This window comes from Cheilinus undulatus, linkage group 15, assembly GCF_018320785.1.
Source record: "Cheilinus undulatus linkage group 15, ASM1832078v1, whole genome shotgun sequence".
Taxonomy (NCBI): domain Eukaryota; kingdom Metazoa; phylum Chordata; class Actinopteri; order Labriformes; family Labridae; genus Cheilinus; species Cheilinus undulatus.
Genome location: NC_054879.1, coordinates 29333977 through 29345327, shown reverse-complemented (window position 1 = coordinate 29345327; position 11351 = coordinate 29333977). Strand labels below are relative to the sequence as shown.

Here is an 11351-nt window from a genome sequence, read left to right as displayed (position 1 = left end):
TTCTTCACACTTAAACTGTTGTGTTTTGGTGTACTTTGCTCTAGCCTGGTCAGTTTCCCTCCAGTAGAAAGCATAGTCTCTATTTGCTTAGGCACTCATTGTTTCTTGTTAGGTGCAGAGGAAAAGATGAAATGAAATCAAAGACTTCCATCAGCTTTCAAAGCAGCTTTGAGTTATGGAGCATAAATTATTTCATATCTCATAGGGTGAAACCAATTTGATATTTTTAATTAACATTTTTCCATTAACGTAAATTGACATTTCCTAAATTAAGCCATCAGCCATGCGTGGAAGAAAGTTTTTGCAGAGCTCATAATCATTAGAGGAACTTTTAATTTTTAACCAATATAAATTGGAGATGACTCCATGATGGCAAATCAAAAGTTTCTGCATGTTTGGACTTGTTTCAGGAAAGACATAATAAAAGAAAGACATTTAGGTGATGTACTATAGAAGTTTATGCTACTTTGCACTAGTTTTATTGGCTAGTCTTCACAAAAAGGGTAAGGCTCAAGGATAAGTTTTGACAACTATAAGAATTTAGAGGATAAAATTTTCAAAATTGAACACATCTGATGGCAATTAATTTAAAAGTAATTTAAATTTAAGTACATATACTATGTCTTTGAATGCACAGTGTAAATCCAGCACCAGTGGGCTCTGAAATAAAACAGTACAAAAAGAATCATGGTGGGGAATCATGGTAGTGGTTCTCTGTTACTCCTCCTTTAGTCATTTTTTGATAATTTCCGTTCTGTATGAAAATTCTACGAATTATACCTTTAAGGCAACAAACATTTTGATAAATAATGATAATTACAGTAACATCTGAAGAAAACTAACTATGCATATCCATTTTATCACTCTTTTCTTAAAGAAATAACATTTAATACTATATATTGACATGGCAGTGTCCCCATGTCCTTTTACCTGGATCTTCTCTGGTACACCTGTGCTGTCCATTCGACTCGCCACGTTTACCGTGTTCCCCCAGATGTCATACTGAGGCTTCCTGGCCCCGATCACTCCAGCAACCACAGGGCCGATGTTGAGACCTAAGAAAGGAGGCAAATATGACTACTGTACCACCTGATTCATTTTGACACAGCCTATTAATCTCTGGTTTACCTATCTTCATCTTGAAGTTGTTAAAGGAGTGTTCATTGATGTATTTCATTTGGTCCATCAGTCTCATGGCATAGTCGGCCAGGGCGCGGATGTGTGAGCGTCCTGCCTTATCGTATGTGGAGTCGTTGAGGCCGGAGGCCGCCATGTAGGTGGAGCCGATGGTTTTTATCTTCTCCAGCTGTCTGAACTGTTCCTCGCTGATGATCTAATGGTGGATGGAGAGGAAGTATTTAAAACTGTATAGTTAGCAGGGTTTTGGTCTTTTCATGTCTAAAATCATGTCTAACAATCCAAAAAATTATGAAAATACCATAAAACTCATATCTATCTCAAGTATTACTTAAGATATTGACTTCAGATCACAGCATAACAAAAAAATGACCATATTTTAGAATAATGACTAAGTACTGTAACATAATGAGGAAAAATCTCTCAAAACAACCAACCTACACCAGTATCACCAAATCAGCTAATCTCAGCTGGTTTTACATCCTTATTTCTGCACACAAAGACATATTTTTCCACATCTCACCTCGTCAAAGTCAGCGATGATCTCGTTGAGCAGCCGCAGACACTCCACTCCTTCGTTGTTGCCTTCCAGCTCCACGTAGAACTCAGAGAAGTTACTGATGGAGGCGAACATGACCGCCACACACTCACAGGACTGGTAGTAGAGCTCGTCGTTACGCCGCTCTCGCTGCAGGAAGTGTGCGGCCACGTCTTTGGGAAGGATGTTGTGGAGTAGACGGCGGTTGTAGGCCTGCAGCTCCTCCATCTCCTCCTTCTCTTCTGTAGCCTGTGGCATGTTAAATATAGAAATGAGATTGGATGTCATAGGATCAGTGTGCAAACGATACTACCACTTTATGGGAGCTCACTTTTAATGTTTTCCCCTTTAGGTCAGATGACCCCTGAGAACCCTTTGAAAGCAATTTTCAAATCACTGTTTTCCATTCACAGTTCACCACAATGTCCCAATCTTTTTGGAATTGTTTTTTGTATTTAGTATTTTCAGGAAGTGTCAGAACCAGTGGAATATCTTGAATTTTTCATTGATTATCAAAAAAAAGTTCATCACAGACATTTAACTCTGCAGAAAATTTAGATTTTGGGAAGTATTGCTGATAAGCATGCAAAATTATTACCAAATTCCCTCCATTAAAACCAGCCTCTTATCTATCCTTATCTTTACTTCACCCAAACTTTGCACTTTTATCCTTCTTAAAATAGTTTTATGTTCAATAAGCTTTGACTGTTGACTCTCAACCCGCACCATTAGTGAGGAGGAGCACAGAAACCCTCCAGCAGCTCAAAGTTTTCAGATAAAGAATTTATTTATCCTCTTGAGTGGATTTCAAACCATGTGCAGCACAGCCTGCGTCACAATGTGCATGAGATGTCAAAGTACCCTGGAGCATCCCCAAGGCTAAGATGTGTTTTATTCTAGATTAATACTCCACATACGATAATCTGAGAATCAAACGCAGCCCCGTGAGGCCAGAAAGGTGGCTCCAGAACTATTTTAGCTTCTTTCTTCTCTGAATAAAAGCCATGTTTTTATCAGCTGGGAAAGCTGCATAGACAAAATTCTAATGAAATGTTTTGATTCATGTTTCAGCTACACTACATTGCACATTTTTTAAATGGACTAAGATCCACATGAGAAGCTCAGGACTAAAGGAACCAAGTTATGTCAGCTCCTCCTGTTAAGAATTATCATAAATAAATAAAATTCATAAATTTCAGCATCATCATCAGAAGATAGCTAGTTAATTTAAGCACAAGTGATTCAATTAAAAATGAATCCTTGAAAGGTTAAATCATTCTAGTTATCTCTATGTCTAAGTGATGTTTAGTTTGCACTCTGCTTGGCCAGGTGACCTGTTACAGTGAAATAGGCATAGATGTGCAGTTTGGTGGGGCTGAAGGGGAACGAAGGTACAGTGGGAACTTTTCGGAGGGCTTTTTGTTTGTCTTCTTTGAAGAGATCAGAGAAACTCCACTGGAAAGCTGTTTTGGAGAGAGAAAAAGAGACCCTAGCTCCTTTAGTGCCTTTTCTTCTCCACATGAGAGGAAGAACAAAAGAAAGAAAATGCATCAGTGATTTTTTCCATCTCTTTTTGTACTTAAAAAAAAGAAAAACAAAAGAAAAAAATATAATTTTTTTCAATGAAAACATCATTTTTTGTTTAAGAAAGAAAAGGAGAAAAGGCAGATCTTTGATATCTTTTAATCAACACCTCACACAAATTCCTAAATATGGACTAGGGACAGTGTGTAAAAGAAGTACAAAACGCAACAATTTGCTAATCCTTGAGTCCAGATTAACTCTTGAAGAGCCAAATTGTCTTTGCAAGAGCCACATGAAGAGAGCTTGCTCTTCCATCTCTTATTTTTTTTATCCATAGCCAATTAAGGTCATTCTTTTTCAACACCAGAAGATGATGGTTTAGTTTGTTTTGCAAAAAATTATTATTCTCTGCACATTTTATTCTGCTTATTTGTTAAAATACTAGCTAATCTATATGCAATAATAAATACTTAGAAATAAGCTTTATATGGTTAATATTAAAGAAAAAGGTTTCAAAATAATACAATTATGAGAAAAAAAAGATACTTAATATGAGTGAAAAGGGTAAAATAATGCATTTCATACTTAATACCAGTATGAGATAACTGAAAACCTGACAGTCATCTTCAATTATTAAGATAAAATTTAGATACATTTTAGTTTGTCTGGTAGAGTTGACAAAAGTCAAGAAATGATGGGCAAAAAAAAAAAAAGTCTGTTCCTTTACACAACTGCTATTGAGACCTCAACCTCCACAAATATCCTCTTCAAATTAATGTAATAAAACAAAAATACAAAGTCAAGTTTGGATCGTCTTTTGTCTCTTTTCTCAAGAACCAGTGATATTTATCTGCACGCTCTCTCAGACAAAACATAAAGGTTGACAATAAAATTTGACAGTTAAGGCAAACAGTATAAGTTTGAGAAAACATTGATTTATGTGACTTGCAATGGATAATTTCTGATACCAAAATTTTCCTGTTTTAAGCTTTTATGGGGAATTATTTTTTCAAGTAAGACTTTAGAAAAGCATGTTCTCCCCATGTGTGCATGTGCTCTCTCAAGGTACTCTGGCTTCCTCCCACAGACCACAGACATACTCGTTAGGTTTAATTGGTGACTCTACATTGGGTGTAAGGGAAACTGTTACCCCCCGCCCGCCCAAACAGGATAAGTGATGTAGAAAATGGATGGATAGAAGACTTAAAAGAGCCATTAGCTGTCACAAAAGCTTAGAAAGTTAATTTGTAATTCTGTTTCTTGAAAGGACTCATTGTGAATTTGATGCTTGCTTGCATTAATGAGTCATGCATTACTTTCAGAGTTATATATTTGTCCCAACCTCAACCATAATTATTCAGGAACCTGTTTTTCTTTCCAAAATCTAGTACTGGAGTTTCATTCTCACTGACCTGTAGCTTCCACAGGAAGTCGAGCCTGGCCGTTGATTCCACCTGCTGTGCGTGAAGGTAAAGGGCGAGGACGAAGACTGTGATAACCACCGGGGTCATGATCTTCAGAGGAACCTTGCTGTCCACCACACAGCTGGAGTTCAGCGCAAACATGTTAATTTAGTATGAAAATCACTATCCAAGTTTCATTCATAAAGTCATACAGTTTGGGTTTAAGCTGTTCTTTGCAGGGACGCTGTGACACAAAAACAATCTGCCCTCTAAATCTCAGCTCATTAGCGCTAGCATCTGTTACCTGCAGGTTATTATAGCTACATTTGTGCCGGATGAATGATAATGATGCTGTTAGCTTAATTAGATAAAAAACATCATGCTCACCTTGTTCCATTGATGTGCTCACTGTGGAGAGGGGAGCAGAAAAGAGCCAATCAAAACTTCTGAAATTAGTCAAAGTTTACAGCCATTAAAACAATAACAGTTTTACTCACACAATGTTGACAGCATTGGCCATAACCAGCAGGTCCTGGTTGTCAAAGAGGTTTACTTTGGGCACCTCCATGATGAGGAGGTAGAGCAGCTCGATGAAGAGCATGAGGAAGAGTTTACCAATGCTGCTGACCTGCAGGAAGACAGAGCTGGCCAGCAGGCTGAGCAGAACGCAGGACGAGAAGTACTGAGGGAGAGAAATTCAAGGAAGGGTGCATTTGTTTTAATATTTGATACAGAAGCTTTATGTGCTGTTACAGGAAGTTCTGAATAAATGAGTAACATTTAGAAGTATAATAAAATGCCACAGAGCTCCAATTTGACCACTTAAAGGTAACAGTGCAATCCAAATGTTGATACTTAAACCAGAAATTAGCCTCTCTTATGTCTATTTGTTTTGCTTTGCTCCTGGAAGAGAAATTCTCATTGAAACCTTAAAAATACATTTACAAGTGCTTCACAATAACACTGGAAATGCTATTTCTTTTATTGCAGCAAACTATTGCTCTTAAACTAACATTATAGCAACACTGTGCTGTCTGGTGTTCAGACATTAAAAAGACAGCTTTCCTATGGTAACCAGGAGATTTCAGATAATTTGCATATCCTAAATTCTTTACAAAAAGGAAAAACCAACCAGGCCTGGAGTAGATGTTCTTGGGAACTGGGAAGATTCTCAGTGGGGACAGGCTGGTTTTAGGGCCAGTGTAGAGTCACAGTAAATAGATCAGTCTGCACTGACAGATAGGTCTTTCTTATTTCTTGTTTCTTTATTTGTTGTAACAGTACTTCTTAGCAATAAATCTTGCCTGTGTACTTCCCTTTAAATGGTGCCACATTTATAAGGATCATGCATTTGTGGGATGAGTAGCAGAGCTGAGTATGTGGGTCGCAACCATGAAAAATGACCAGATCTTCTCTGCCAGTGCCAAACACATAATTTTGCTGTCTTTACTGACACTCGTTTTGAGCTCCTGGTACCCCCGGGCATTTTCTGGATTGCTCTGTGGACAGGCCTAGATATAGTAACCAATATTCAAGCAGTGTTCAGACAGTTATGTTCTACAGCCGCCAGCTAGTTTGATTTGGCAGGTCTGTCTCATCTGTCGGCTGAGGCTGACAGCTAATTAGGCTAGTAAAATGGCAACGATGACCGCATTACAATATGGAACTATCGCCATTATGCTGAAGTTTTGTACAAAGGACACACAAACATTACAGCAAATTATAAGTTCATAAGCTCCAGTTGTACTGTCTATTTCATACAGGCATACAGTGGTACAATCAGACTGTGCGTAATACGGTATGCCAGTTTATTGTCATATTGTGAGCATAAGGGCTGTAAATGTATCACGACTGTTATTCTGTCATAAGGCCCCAGTGTTACAGATTATGGGCTGGAAATTAGGCTGTAGAATGAAAGTACAGTACAGACTTTACTGGCAGTAGAATGTGTGCTGTTCTTACAGATAACAACCAAAACTAGTGGGCCTTGTGATAGGGTTTTAACTTTTAGTAATGCAATAATGTAAACAGATACTTTTAAAAGTAATGCTACCCAACACTGATCTCAACTGTCTTCACTCTGGTGTGACTTCAATAAAAGTGCCAGGGGCACAGACAGGCATTTTAGCTTATTATTCGTTTTTTTATGGTGTTAAATCTTATTGCCTTTTCTCTTCGGATGACATCTCATCAGTTCACTCGAAGATTGTGTCACAGATTTTGCTCATGACACCTAAGCTGATTTGATTACAACACTGGGCATAGCTGAAAGCTACATCTGTACTTAAATTAGATATGTTCTGTTAAGGTTTTGTTCCTTGCTGCTGGTATTTTTCCTCTGTTACAGAACCAGAGAGTCTATTAAGTCTTCTTCTGCTGCCTTGTATCAGATAGATCTGATCAACATAATTAGTCACAGATACATAATGACAACTGTCCCGCAGAAATGCACAGAATTTACAGGCTTTAATGATGCAGATAAAATTACTACTCATCTGAGTTGAACTTTTAAAAAAACCTCAATTTCTACAAACTGTTCTAACTTGCATTCACTTTTCCTCATTGCCTCCCCGCTCTTACTTGAATATCCTCTAAATGGGCTTGTTTTTGCAGTTAAACACAGAATAATCTTTAGAGTGTTAGAGATGTATTTAGCACACATGCACAATAAACAAAGCACACCTGTACCTCGGGAAAGCTGCAAATGAGGGTGTTGTTTCCATAGGAGTTGTGCCGTGTGTCCAGACTGTAGTTTAGGAGGTGTGCATGACAGGCGTTCACGCTGCTAACGCTGATATTCAGCTCATCTTTAATGCAGCTGCGCAGGTCATGGCTGCTGCAGGTGAACTGAACGATCAGAAAGGAGATGCCAGAAGAGAATCAGCGATTCAGGATCATCGATAAGTTTTAGTTTCATGAAACGTGAGTGGCTGCTCAGTGTTTTGAATGTGAAAGAGAGCTTACAATATTGATGAAAGCAGAAAGAAAGACAATGATGATAGTGAAGACGCCCACGAGCGTGCTGTGCAGTCTGGACTGGACTATACTCTTAGAGAACATCTGCAGGGGGGCTGGGAAGAGCTGAGGGTACAAGCAAAAACAAATAAACCAAAGAGAAAAATCAGAAAAGAGCAGTCAGACAGGAGAGCAAGTTTGTGCACAAATAATGCTACTTATTTATTTGACCTACTTTTATTTGTTCAGCCAGTAAATTTCATTTGAAAAGATGCTTTCACAGTTGTCTCAGTTTCTGAGTTTTAAGCATTGGTCACCTGATATTATATTTGATGAGAGCACTGGCCATGACAGCTCTTTACATGTGCAGCAATTGTACAAGTAAATGGATTAGGGCACTTTCCCGTTCATCTGACCACTCAGAACCCTTTACACACCACTGGTCATATTTATCCACTCCACATTCACACACTGATGGCAAAGGCTGCCATGCAAAGTAGCCACGAATATTAGTGAATCCCAATCATATGCATTCATATGCCACTGATGCACCAATGGGAGCAATTTGGGATTAAGTATCTTACCCAAGGACATATCAACATGCGACTGAAGAAGCCAGAGATCATACTCCAACCTTCTAGTTGAGGGACGATGATTCTACCTACTGAGCAACGGTTGCTCCTAGTTAGAGAGATTTTTGTCCTCAAACAGAGCTAATATCCATTTAACAAAAGGTCAGCATGAGCTCCACTTATCTCTTTAAAAAGCTCCTGATGTGATGTCAGTTATATGTGAGGTAAAGTAAGTAACTGCATAAATATTCACCCCCTTCAAGTCAGAATTTATGAGATGCACCTTTGGCTGCAATCACAGCACTAAGTCTGTGTGGATAGGTCTCAATCAGGCTTTCACATCTGGACACTTCAATTTTACTCCATTCTTCTTTGCAAAACTATTCAATCTCTGTCAGATTGAATTAGGATTGGATATGAACAGCCCTTTGCAAGTACCGACACAAACTCTCTATTGGATTGAGGTCTCGGGTTTGACTCACTCCAGAACATTCACGTTGTTGTCTTTAAACCATTTCTGTGTAGCTTTCCCAGTATGCTTGGGGTCATTGTCTTACTAAGCTACTAAGACTGCAAAAGACTTACTTCCATGACTTACTATATTTTGTTACATTTATTTTACCCTCTACCTTTACAAGCCTTTCAGGGCCACAGCATGATGCTGCCACCACCATGCTTCACAGTGGTGATGGGGTTTTTGTAGTGATGTGCAGTGTTTGGTGTTTACCAAACATAGCGTCTTGTCTGATAACCAAAGAGCACCATTTGGTCTCATTAGACCAAAGAACTTTCTATTACTTGACCATGGAGTCTCCCACATGCTTTTTGGTGAACTATGAGATTTAATCAGTTTTATTCAACAGTGGCTTTCTCTTTGCCACTCTCCCAGATTTGACTGATGAGACACGGGCAAAAGTTGTATGCAGAGTCTCTCCCATCTTAGCTGCTGAGGCTTGTAACTCCTACAGAGTAGTCATAGGTGTCTTGGTGGCCTCTCTCACTAGTCTCCTTCTTGCACGGTCGCTCAGTTTGTGAGGACGGCCCGATCTAGGCAGATTTACACATGTGCCATATTCCTTCCATTTTTTGATGATGGGTTTGACTGAACTCTCCAAGTTGCTTGGAGAGCACTCTATGTATGTGTGTGGAGATGCATTTTTGAACCAAGAACTGTCTCTCTAAAATGATTTTAAAAGAAAAATGATGATTTCTGCCCCCTATATTAAAGAAATGACCTCATAAGTCATATCTGAAAAACCTTTACAAGAGGTCAAGAGCAGATTATGTTCAAATTTCTGACACGATCTGGGGTCAATAAAGAGAAAAACATCAAACCAAAGCCTGATAAAAGATTTAACACATCGGTCTGTGTGATGTATAACTCTGAAGTATTAGCTGAAACTACACCTTCGTATGAAGAAACCTTAAATCTCTTAATCTTCCTCTTATCACAGAGGAAAAGACGAGTATTTGATCTGCACATGATGTGAAATTTAAATGACGGTTTCAGAGTAAACTCACCCCAAAGCAGCAGTACACGGTAGAGACGAACATGACAGCCATGAGGATAAGAAAACAAGTGATGAAGAAGCCGATCATCAGGTTTGAGCTGTGGACAACAGAGGAAGAATATTTAATATACATATAAGGTCTACTTCTGTTTCTTCCCCCTATACACAGTGATGAAGGGCTCTCTGTGGGCAGCAGCATCTGCCTCTTTTATTATCGTGACCTTGTTCGAATGTAAATAATATGGAGGAAGACATTATATGTGCGTGGGAGTGACAGGAAGTGTTAATATCAGGAGGAGATAAACAGTACACGGAGGAGATGATTTAATAATGCGAGAGAGAGGAGGCGATGAGGAGGCAGGAAGGAGCCGCTGAGAGGAGGAGACGACATGAGAGCGGTGTCATGAAAGGAGCGAGGAGAAAGGTTAATAAAGAGACAGACTGAAAAAGATCGATACTTAGACAGGCAGAGTGGAAAGAGAGCAGGACAGATAAAATAAAGAGATAAAGAGAGGAGCGGTCGCCTGCAGCTTTTGGGTCTGGCTTCAATCTATACTGATTTTAATTTGATTTTCTCCTTTATTACTCAGCTATTCTGCATTTTGTGGTATGAAAATGACTACTTCTGTTTTTTCAGTCTTCTGAAACTAGGCTAAAGATAGGAGAACTTTCAATGCTGTAGGAGTTAAAAGATGTTCTAGATTTCCGAGGCCTCAGATACTGAAGATAAAACCTGAATGTTTAAGAGGTTTCCCTAAAGCTGATGTGATTATTTGATATTTGGAGGTAATGTCACTCTAAATATACGTCTTATTCAAGCATTTGCATGTAACAGTGCTTCCCGGCAATAAATCATATTGGAAACCCTGTTTATTTCCCTTTTAAATGGTGCCACATTTGTAAGGAACATGCATTACGGAATGAGCAGCAGAGCTGAGTATGTGGGTTGCAACCATGAAAAATTGGTCAAATGTTCTCTGCAACACATGCACTGGAACCTGAACATGTGGAGGAACGTTATGTTCAACGACGATTCCAGATTCAGCCTACGGCAGTTGGATCATAGAATTAAAGTGTGAAGAAGATACAGAGAATGCTTTGCTGACTGATGCACCAATAGAGTAACAGTTTCTGGTGGAGGCAGCGTGATGGTGTGGTGCAGCATCTCCCTCAAAGGAAAAACATGGCTTGTCATCACTGGAGGCAATTTCTATGCAGAGGGATATCAAGACGAGATTCTGCAACCAGTGGCAATCCCATATCTCCACAGTCTTGGACTGAAATCTATCCTCCATGATGACAACGCTCCCTCCCACAGAGCGGGGTTTATCAGAGACTACCTCCAGAATCTGGGAGTGGAGAGGATGGAATGACCTGCCAGCAGTCCTGACCTCAACCCCATTGAACAATTGTGGGATCAGCTTGGGCGTGCTATTTGTGCCAGAGTGACCAACATGGCCACATTGGCTGACTTTCAACAAATGCTGGTTGAAGAATGGGATGCCATCCCACAGCAGTGTGTGGCCAGGCTGGTGACCAGCATGAGGAGGAGGTGCCAGGCTGTTGTTGGTTCTTCCCCACGCTACTGAGGCTCCTGTTTGTTAAATGAATAGATTTTAAAATTTGCAGGGTAACCAGAGATATGTTATGCTGTGATATGTCAGATGCGATACAATAAGATACGAGACAATATGATGATGTAAGATGATAT

The 11351-nt window shown here is 39.4% G+C and overlaps 1 protein-coding gene across 1 annotated transcript in view; it reads right to left on the bottom strand.

Moving 5' to 3' along the window:
* adcy5 (adenylate cyclase 5) overlaps window positions 1-11351 on the bottom strand; it is a 117781-nt gene that overhangs the window by 2960 nt on the left and 103470 nt on the right. Inside the window, exons 12-20 of the mRNA XM_041806900.1 lie at window positions 9651-9738; window positions 7567-7683; window positions 7291-7449; window positions 5100-5284; window positions 4990-5010; window positions 4612-4744; window positions 1661-1924; window positions 1129-1333; window positions 931-1055 (exon numbers count right to left, since the gene is read on the bottom strand). Coding sequence (XP_041662834.1) covers window positions 931-1055; window positions 1129-1333; window positions 1661-1924; window positions 4612-4744; window positions 4990-5010; window positions 5100-5284; window positions 7291-7449; window positions 7567-7683; window positions 9651-9738 — 1297 coding nt within the window. The remainder of the gene's footprint in view (window positions 1-930; window positions 1056-1128; window positions 1334-1660; window positions 1925-4611; window positions 4745-4989; window positions 5011-5099; window positions 5285-7290; window positions 7450-7566; window positions 7684-9650; window positions 9739-11351) is intronic.